At 44.0% G+C, this 10,829-nt stretch overlaps 1 protein-coding gene across 1 annotated transcript; it reads right to left on the bottom strand.

Annotated features, from left to right (window-relative positions):
• Positions 1-236: 236 nt before the first annotated feature.
• LOC110523423 (alpha-2B adrenergic receptor-like) lies at positions 237-5,406 on the bottom strand. Its single transcript, XM_021602099.2, has one exon. It carries the CDS (start codon positions 3,959-3,961, stop codon positions 2,336-2,338), a length of 1,626 nt encoding a protein of 541 aa, XP_021457774.2. The 5' UTR covers positions 3,962-5,406; the 3' UTR covers positions 237-2,335.
• Between the last annotated feature and the right edge of the window lie 5,423 nt (positions 5,407-10,829).

Here is a 10,829-nt window from a genome sequence, read left to right as displayed (position 1 = left end):
ATGTTGATTCCAATGCTTCCTACAATTGTGTCAATTTGGCTGGATGTCCTTGTCCATATATCATCTGAATGGCACACATACACAATCCATGTCTCAAGGCTTAAATATCCTTCTTTAATCTGTCTACTCCCCTTCATCTACACTGATTGAAGTGGATTTAACAATAAAGGGTCATATACTGTAGCTTTCACCTGGATTCACCTGGTCAGTCTATGTCATGGAAAGAGCAGGTGGTCCTAATGTTTTGTACACTCAGTGTACACTTTAGATTTAGAATGTATTCAATGTTTTTACATTACACCAGTCTAAATAAATAAATGATTATGGATCCATTGGTTCACACAGAATTGGAGAATGTGTATTCATAGGCATGCACTCTGTAAACCTTGCATGCACACACACACACACACACACACAGAGACAGAGAGACAGAGAGACAGAGAGAGAGAGAGGTCTTGTGAGTTCTTTACCTCATATATATAAAAAAAACATGAGTGATTTACGCTGTTCCAGTAAAACCCTTAGGCCACTACACAACACACACACCAGTGTTTCCCCTATATTCCCCAATGAATTACATTACTGAGGCCTTGGTCACATCAACAACCCATTCCATATTTAACTTTTCATGTGTTTATATTAATTTCATACTTATATAATAACATATGTTAATTTCAGATACTCAAAACAACACACCCTCAGAGCTGGTTGGTTCCTTTAAAAGACATCCTCCGTAGTGTATGAGTTTATGACAGAGGCTGGACAGCTGGACAAACTGCCTTCACACACTACAAGTTCTAGAACACAGAGAACTCTGGGAACACATTCTACTGCACATGCTCCTGCCCATTTTGTGTCATTGCAGTGGACCGTACCAGGTGATCATGGACACACTCTGTCCTTGTAGTTCATAGTGGCCAGTCACAAGGCTACAGGTAATGGCTATGGGTAGCAGTTACCCTGCCAGCCAATGGAATCAACAGAGTATAACCTTCCTTTCCTTCTACATTTACATTTTAGTCATTTAGCAGACGCTCTTAACCAGAGCCAATTACAGAAGAACAACAAGAGCAGTGTGATACTGTCATTTGAGCAACATGTCCTCATGACTGATGGCCCTGTTTTGTGCCAATCGCTAAACAAGCTGTAAAGGTGTTTGCTTTTTCTCAGACAGATTGCATCACCTTCCTCCTCTTCCACTGCCCCTCAATGTGTACATCAGAGCACGTTCATCTATTCCAGAATTCCAAAGTTCAGCATTTTTCTTATCAGATCGAACACAATGTTCAACAAAGGACAGACTCAAAAGTTTGTCTGTGGTTCCCTGCACGGTTAAACTAAAATCTGTCTTTACATTACATCCAGTAAGTCCCCTTGGTGTCTCTACACAGTATCTACTCTAGAAGATCGTCCCCTTGGTGTCTCTACACAGTATCTACTCTAGAAGATCGTCCCCTTGGTGTCTCTACACAGTATCTACTCTAGAAGAACGTCCCTTTGGTGTCTCTACACAGTATCTACTCTAGAAGAACGTCCCTTTGGTGTCTCTACACAGTATCTACTCTAGAAGAACGTCCCTTTGGTGTCTCTACACAGTATCTACTCTAGAAGAACGTCCCTTTGGTGTCTCTACACAGTATCTACTCTAGAAGAACGTCCCTTTGGTGTCTCTACACAGTATCTACTCTAGAAGAACGTCCCCTTGGTGTCTCTACACAGTATCTACTCTAGAAATAAAAGAACGTTTAATAGATTGCAACATTTCGAAAATCGAGTATACTTCAATTAAATGCCATGATGTAATTTTCAAATGTAGGCTGAAGGTGGTTTACGGTCAGTCTATTGACATGTCTGTAGAAAATTGTTGTAGCGACAGCATGAGCATTCTATTGTCGCCCAACATCAAACTTGTCGGTTGTTGTTATGAAAAAGAAAATCAGCAGCCCGATGCACCATATAGCATACCTTCTCTATTTTATCACCAATAAACCCCTCAGTTTAAAAATGAATTCAGTAAATGTCAAGCTAGCAAGCAAGGTAATTAAAAGCAATTTTCTAAACAATGTTTTGATTCATTGCTAGCTGGCTAGCCAGTTCAAATAATGACCAGAGTATAGCTGACAATGTCTTAAAGGTGCAATATGCAGAAATTGCTCGACCATTTCCTGGTTGCTAAGATTCGATAGTTTGCCTAATTTCAGTTTCAGTGGCAAAACAAGCAATGTAGAGAATCATGTACCATCTGTATCCACTCTACAAGAACATCCACTTGATGTCCTTACACAGTATCCACTCTACATAAACATCCACTTGATGTCCTTACATAGTGTCCACACTAGAAGAACGTCCCCTTGGTGTCCCTACAGAGGATCTTCTTGAAGGCCTTCCTGAAGTCCTGGTTGAAGATGGTGTATATGACGGGATTCAGACAGGAGTTGCAGTAGCCGATCCAGAAGAAGAAAGTGAAGAGGGGAGCAGGGACCAAGCAGGTCTCAGGAAAGATGGCCTTCAGTGAGTAGGAGAAGAAGAAAGGGAACCAACAGATGACAAACACTCCGATCACCACGGCCAGGACAAACGTGAAGCGCTTCTCTCGATTTACCATGGCCCTGCGCCGAGACATGGGAGTGGCCTGTGGCTTCACCGGCCTATCAGAGACCAGCACTGTACCGGTGGGGGTGGCTACAGTATTTTTGGCCTCGTGAGAGGTCAGAGAAGAGAGAGGTGCTCCTCCAGACTTTGATCCTCCATTATTCTTAACTGTCCCTTTCCCTCCCCCTCTCCCTCCCTTTCCTCTTCCCCTCGTCTCTGCCTCGGAGCCAGAGCTGAAGCTGTCATCATTGGGGGTGTCTCTATGTTTCTCCTCCTGTATCTCACCCTGTCTGTGGGTCTCCTCATGTTGGCTATCTGGAGAGAGGAGTGTAAGGGAGAGAGCTACGGTGGGTGAGGTAGGCTGGGGTGAGGTGGGGACAGGATTTGGTAAAGACGTCTGGGGTTGACTCTTGGCCTGGGTCTCACTCTGGGGAGGAGGAGATGAGGGGGAGGAGACAGGGAGACTCTTCAGAGGTACGGCGTCCGTAGATTGTCTGTCTGCTTTCCCTCCTTCCCCTTTGTGGTTCTGTGGTTGGCTGAGAGGCTTGAGTTGGGGGATGATGACAGGTCCCGGTGAGGGAGGTGTGGGGTTGGTAGGAGGGTTGCTAGACATGTTGCCAGGGGATTTGTTAGGGTTGGGTTTCTCCCCTGGCAGACATCTTGTGTGTTGCTTGGCAATCTGGTAGATCCTGATGTAGACCCCGATCATGATGAGACACGGGGCGAAGAACGATCCAATGGTGGAGTAGAGAATATACCAACGCTCGTTGTTCAGCTCACACACCTCCACCCCTCCCTTGCTCTTATCCAGGGAGAGGAGAGGAGGGAAGGAGATGACGGCCGAGAGAAGCCAGACGACCACGATGGCCGCCTTGATGCGCGCTGGCGTCCGTTGGATGCCATAGGACACGGGCCGGGAGATGGACAGGTAGCGGTCCAATGAGATGGCACACAGGTGGGCAATGGAGGACGTGCAGAAGAAGACGTCCAACGCCAGGTAGATCTCACACCACAGTGAGCGGAACGCCCAGTAACCCTGCAGCTCATTGGCCAGTGAGAAGGGGATGATGAGGGTAGCGACTAGGATGTCGGCTGCAGCCAGGGAGACAAGGAAAAGGTTCTGTGGGCCATGGAGTGAGCGTGAGGTCAGCACTGCAATGATGACCAAGATGTTGCCGACGATGGTGAGGATCATCATGAGGGTGATCGCCATTGCGAATAACGCAGTGGCCTCTGGGGAATAGGGTGGGATTCGCAGTGCTGTCTGGTTGTAGTAGGGGGCAGATCCGGTGGTGACACTGAGGTTCAGGTTGGTAATCACATTTACCCCTGGCGCTGACAGGCATGTAACTTTTGGGGCCGCAGCCATGGCGACGCCAGCAGGAGCACATATATTGGAGAAAATTCAGAAACTCACGGGGAACATGAAGTATGTTTGGAGTGAGTGAAGGTGAAAAAAATGTATATATAGGTTTCTGTTATCTGCTACCTTAATCCCTTGAGGAAGACTCGTTGTCCAGTGAGAGGGCAGTAAAGAGGAGGGCTCTAACGCAGAAACAGAGACATGGCTGATGGGCTCAAGAGGCATCCCCCTTAGAACTTTACGCACGAGATGATTGAATTAAAATCAGAGAAAGAGAAAAAGCTTGTGCTGCTTTGTCAAATACACAGACAAGTTGTCCAGTGTAAAACAGATAATTTTACTCCTCCAGTCACGCACTCTCTTTTCATGTCTCTTTTCAACACTCAGATGGGTTAAGATCCACGAAATGGTTATTGGATATTTAATGAAAGAAAAATAAAGAATAATCTTATCCAATCATTCAATTAAATTACTAAATATATTTTAACTCACACACACACCGCTGATGCTTGGATAGTTATTCTTCTGGGGGAAATTATTAATTGCTTCAACAAATGCTGAAAAAATGTGTCATTCAAACATAGTCCTTCGAACTGTAATAGTCATTCAGGCAATCCATAGACCGTGCTCGATGTAAATGAAATTCACTGAAGTAAAACATTAATAATTATACCATGAAATCGGAACACCCCGAATCCCACCCGCGTAATGATGTCAGCCATGGCCCAGAGACGCACGGGATGATACTTGAGCGGATAAAATGCCTTTTAAAAAGTTGCTATTCATATTCGTAGAGTAACCATATAACGCATTAGCGGCGACTTCAGTTTAAAGACGTAAAAAGTAATCCAACAATCTGCGTTCCTCAGCTTCCATCTGTCCAAAAGTGGCGAAACGAGACCCGCACTGAGCTGTCATCGTCAACAGACAGGTCCGAGAAGACTTCAGCCACAAACATCAAAATAGTTCATTCAATTGTAGAATAAAAAAATAACATATTCCTTCATTTTTCTTTCGTGGTGTTTGATAGGATAGATGCTTTATAGTTCGTTTGAGTGCTGTCAAAGTCGTTAAACTAAAAAGGGTAATGTCAACACTTCACTGATTACATGGTGATAATGTTATAATTATTATCACCATGATACTGATTTATTCCTCCTTTTTCCCAGTTTTTGATTGTGCGCAACTCGACTAGGTCCACTTTCTCTCCATGACTCACGGATAATAACGTCCTTTCCCTTCAATAGTGGTTGAATAATGGCCGTCTGTTGCACATCCCGATTGTTGTTAAGATCTTGTTCTGTTTTGTAGCGATACTAGCAGGTTACATTTCCTTTGACAAAGACCCACTAGCTCGGCGTCCCTTACGACTGAGCCCCGTTAACTGCCCGGGTAGGATAAATAACCGCGCCTCGCTCTCAGCCCCGGGAGTGACATCACGCAGCGGACCCTTTGACCATCACCGAGACATATAACCCAGTACACTATACACACACACGCCTACGATGCCAATTCAACTCATTCAAACTCTATTCAAAGTGCATTTCAATAAACTCCAACAGACACAACACATTACTACAAGCCAGCATCCAAAAACATCGTCAAAAACTGCAAGAAAGACCTCAAATTTCGCAATGATAGACAGTAATATTGGTTATTATGCAAAAAAAAAAATAATAATAATATTTTTTTTTACCATCTATAAGGTACCCCCAGGCACCTGTTCAATTTTCCTTCTGCCCGTCTGTTTTTATGCTGGTGCTCCTCTGCCTCTTAGTGGCGGCAGCAGGCTCCTGCAGCCTCCGAGACCGCGTGGAAGACGGGATTCCAGCGGGATCTCATATACTATACGTAACATAGTAAAAGTAAAACCTGGACAACCAATTTAGTATGATATGTTAAGTTTTGTATAGTTACATAAGACTGATGGTTACTTAAGGCAAAACGAACGTAGTGTGGTTGGTCGATCGGGGTAGGCGTATAACGCGAACGTCTAGCAACCTAAAGGTTGCGAGTTCCAATTTCATCATGGACAACTTTAGCGTTTAACTTTTCAACTACACTGAACAAAAATATGAACCCAACATGCAAAAATGCCAAAGATTTTACCGAGTTACGGTTTATATAAAGAAATCATTCACTTGAAATAAATACATTTGCCCCTAATCTACGGATTTCACATGAATGCAAATACAGATATGCATCTGTTGGTCACCGATGGTTTAAAAAAAAGTAGGGGCGTGGAAACCAGTCAGTATCTGGTGTGACCACAATTTTCCTAATGCAGCGCGACATTACATCTCCTTCGCATAGAGTTGATCAGGCTGGTGATTGTGGTTTGTGGAATAATGTCCCTCTTCTTCAATGGTTGTGCGAAGTTGCTGTTATACACGTCGATCCAGAGCATCCAACGCATGCTAAATGGGTGACATGTCTAGTGAGTATGCAGGCCATGGAAGAACGATTACATTTTCAGCTTCCAGGAATTTAGTCCAGATCCTTTCGACTTGGGGACATCCGTGCATCATCATCATACTGAAACATGAGGTGATGGGTGCAGATGAATGGCACGACAATGGGCCTCAGGATCTCATCATGTATCTCTGTGCATTCAAATTGCCATAGATAACATGCAACTGTGTTCATTGTCCATAGCTTATGCCTACCCATACCATAACCCCACCACCACCATGGGACACTTGGTTCACAACATTGACACCGCTCGTCCACACCACACCAAACATATTGTCTGCAATCTGACCGGTACAGTTGAAAGAGGGATTCCTTGAAGGGGAGCATTTGCCCACTGAAGTTGATTTCGATGCCAAACTGCAGTCAGGTCAAGTCCCGGGTGAGGACGATGAGCACGTATATGAGCTTCCCTGAGACAGTTTCCGACAGTTTGTGCATAAATTATTTGGTTTTGTGTAAACCCACAGTTTCATCAGCTGTCTGGGTGACTGGTCTCAATCAATCCCGCAGGTGAAGAAGCCAGATGTGGAGGTCCTGGGCTGGCATGGTTACACATGGTCTGCGGTTGTGTGGTCGTTTGGACGTACTGCCAAATTCTTTGAAATGACATTGGAGGCGGCTTATGGTAGAGGAGTTAACATTACATTCTCTGGCAACAGCTCTGCTGGACATTCCTGCAGTCAGCATACCAACTGCATGCTCCCTCAAAACATGAGACATCTGTGTAATTATGTTGTGACAAAATTGCTAATTTTTGAGGTGCCTTTTTTATTGTTCCCCACACAAGGTGCACCTGTATAATGCACCTGTTTTATCAGCTTCTTGATATTCCACCCCTGTCAGGTGGATGGATTATCTTGGCAAAGGAAAATTGCTCACTAACAGGGATGTCAACCAATTTGTGCACAAAATGTGAGAAAATAAGCTTTTTGTTCAAATGGACAATTCCTAAGATCTTTTATTTCAGCTCATGAAACATGGGACCAACACTTTACATGTTGTTTTATATGTTTGTTCTCTATATATTCCAACTCCCAGTCACTTTTCAGCCATTTACATGCATATCTGCCTACACTAACATTCTTGCACACTCACACTAACACCCACCAAATACACTCAAATACACACACCACGGGAGGTTGGTGGCACCTCAATTGGGAAGGACGGGCTCGTGGTAATGGCTGGAGCATTATAGGTGGAATGGTATCAAATGCATCCAATTTCACTGGTTCCTCCTTTAAAAGTTGTGCCTTTACATGGCTGGACTTAGAGGTACGCAGCATCAAGGCTTCATTGCTCCAGACCACCACAAGGGGGAGTTAGAACACTCATTATGCATTTGGGTCCCAAGGTTTTTATATGACCAATCATATTGAGTGATTCCAATGACGAATTTGACTTGAGACACCCGTCACTGGTGACTTTCTTCAGCAAAGATACCTGACAAAACATTATGGGGGAAGCAAATGTAAGTAGTTATAACTTCATAACGAGTCAAGCAAAACATTTACAATTGAGAGGAATATGTTAGTTAATGTAGAGACAAACGATTGTGCATTTTTTTTGTCATAAAGTTAATTTACGAAAATGGCTATTTAGCAAGTTTTTTTTCTCAGTCATATCCAATACCAGGTGTATCAAACTCCATTCTTTGAATGATGCTGTGTCTGCATGTAGTACAATTATACACTTCAACAGTGTTTACCACTCCTGCTCCTGGGACATCAATGATTACACATAGTAACTATGCAATAGACTAGAAACATGATTTAAGTAAAGGCTGATTTGTAATTCATATATACATAATAAAAAACAGTACATCCTACCAGCACGCCCACAAGCGTGCTGAATGAGGCATGGAAGAGAGCGAGGAACGAGATGGGAGTAACAATCCAGGCTATTTGCTCTGAGACTGGCATATTAATGTAATGAAACAAGCAGGGAGCAGGTTTCGAACCCTCAACATTCTAACGCGAAGTCCAGCACACTATCGACTGTGCCCAAATGTATTAATTGGGGTTGGGGCCGATTGTGGCTGAAAACACTTTATCTATTGGATTCTTTAACATGGAAAGGGGAAAAAGTATTATTATTCGTTTTTCAAAAGCATAGCAGGATGGGTTATTAGCTGAACAATAGACTATTCAACCTTCACTAAAGAATTGTCTAATAGCCGAGCTAGGTGTGAACCCCCCCCCAACTTGAGCTAGATGTGAACCCCCTCCCAAACTTGCAACAAATCATTTGTATCTATCTTTCCACATCTACCTACACACGTACCTACCTACACACAGTTAATGTTCTGAAAAAAATGATATATATAAACTCAGCAAAAAAAGAAACATCCTCTCACTGTCAACTGCGTTTATTTTCAGCTAAATTAACGTGTAAATTTGTAATATTTGTAACATAACAAGATTCAACAACTGAGACATAAACTGAACACGTTTTACAGACATGTGACTAACAGAAATGGAATAATGTGTCCCTGAACAAAGGGGGGGTCAAAATCAAATGTAACAGTCAGTATCTGGTGTGGCCACCAGCTGCATTAAGTACTGCAGTGCATTCCCTCTTCATTGATTGCACCAGATTTGCCAGTTATTGCTGTGAGATGTTACCCCACTTTTCCACCAAGGCACCTGCAAGTTCCCGGACATTTCTGGGGGACATGGCCTTAGCCCTCACCCTCCGATCCAACAGGTCCCAGATGTGCTCAATGGGATTGAGATCCAAGCTCTTCGCTGGCCATGGCAGAACACTGACATTCCTGTCTTGCAGGAAATCACGCACAGAACGAGCAGTATGGCTGACGACATTGTCATGTTGGAGGTTCATGTCAGGATGAGCCTGCAGGAAGGGTACCACATGAGGGAGGAGGATGTCTTCCCTGTAACGCACAGCGTTGAGATTGCCTGCAATGACAACAAGCTCAGTTTGATGATGCTGTGACACACCGCCCCAGTCCATGATGTACCCTCCACCTCCAAATCGATCCCGCTCCAGAGTACAGGCCTCGGTGTAACGCTCATTCCTTCGACGATAAACGTGAATCCGACCATCGCCCCTGGTAAGACAAAACCGCGACTCGTCAGTGAAGAACACTTTTTGCCAGTCCTTTCTGTTCCAGCGACGGTGGGATTGTGTCCGTAGGCGACGTTGTTGCCGGTGATGTCGGGTGAGGACCTGACTTACAACAGGTCTACAAGCCCTCAGTCCAGCCTCTCTCAGCCTATTGCACTGATGGAGGGATTTGCATTCCTGGTGTAACTCGGGCAGTTGTTGTTACCATCCTGTACCTGTCCCGCAGGTGTGATGTTCGAATGTACCGATCCTGTGCAGGTCATGTTACACGTGGTCTGCCAATGTTAGGACGATCAGCTGTCTGTCCTGTCTCCCTGTAGTGCTGTCTTAGGCGTCTCACAGTACGGACATTGCAATTTATTGCCCTGACCACATCTGCAGCCCTCATGCCTCCTTGCAGCATGCCTAAGGCACGTTCACGCAGATGAGCAGGAACCCTGCGCATCTTTCTTTTGGTGTTTTTCAGAGTCAGTAGAAAGGCCTCTTTAGTGTCCTGAGTTTTCATAACTGTGACCTTAATTGCCTACCATCTGTAAGCTTTTAGTGTCTTAACAAACCTTCCCCAGGTGCATGTTCATTAATTGTTTATGGTTCATTGAACAAGCATGGGAAACAGTGTTTAAACCATTCACAATGAAGATCTGTGAAGTTATTTGGATTTTTACAAATTATCTTTGACAGGGCCCTGAAAAAAGGATGTTTCTTTTTTTGCTGAGTTGGCGCAGCAGTCTAAGGCACTGCATCTCAGTGCAAGAGGCTTTACCACAGTCCCTGGTTCGAATTCAGGCAGTATCAAATCCAACCGTGATTGGGAGGGCCATAGGACGGCGCACCATTGGCCCAGCGTCGCCGGGGTAGGCCATCACTGTAAATAAGGATTTGTTCTTACCTGGCTTGTCTCGTTAAATAAAGGTTCAATTTCAAAAAACAACTGGCGGCAACTGCAGCGCAATCAATAGGAGGTGAACAGCGGCTGGTGCTGAAAATAGAGCTAACTTGTTATTATGCAAGTGTTGCACACCAACAGACGGAGAAAACCTACACCAGTCGAGCAATTCATTTCAACAATAATCTTAATTTGAATTTGACTTTACAAACAGCAAGAGGGCTTAATTGGAGTCTATTTCTTCAGAGCCTAGACCTATATAGAATAACTTAACTGGCTGAGGTGGGCAATGAGGCTGAACAGCAAAATAGAGGTAGGATTTTTTGCAACTGGTCAAAAATGTAGCATCCTACATAAAACAATCAATTAAAGATAAAAAGTCTACACTTTCGAACTTAAACAATGTAACTAATAATTTAGTTAGTCAACTAA

This window comes from Oncorhynchus mykiss, chromosome 5 (genome assembly GCF_013265735.2).
Source record: "Oncorhynchus mykiss isolate Arlee chromosome 5, USDA_OmykA_1.1, whole genome shotgun sequence".
In the NCBI taxonomy this organism is placed as follows: domain Eukaryota; kingdom Metazoa; phylum Chordata; class Actinopteri; order Salmoniformes; family Salmonidae; genus Oncorhynchus; species Oncorhynchus mykiss.
Note: the sequence above shows the minus strand (reverse complement) of the source record. Positions and strands in the feature narration are given on the sequence as shown.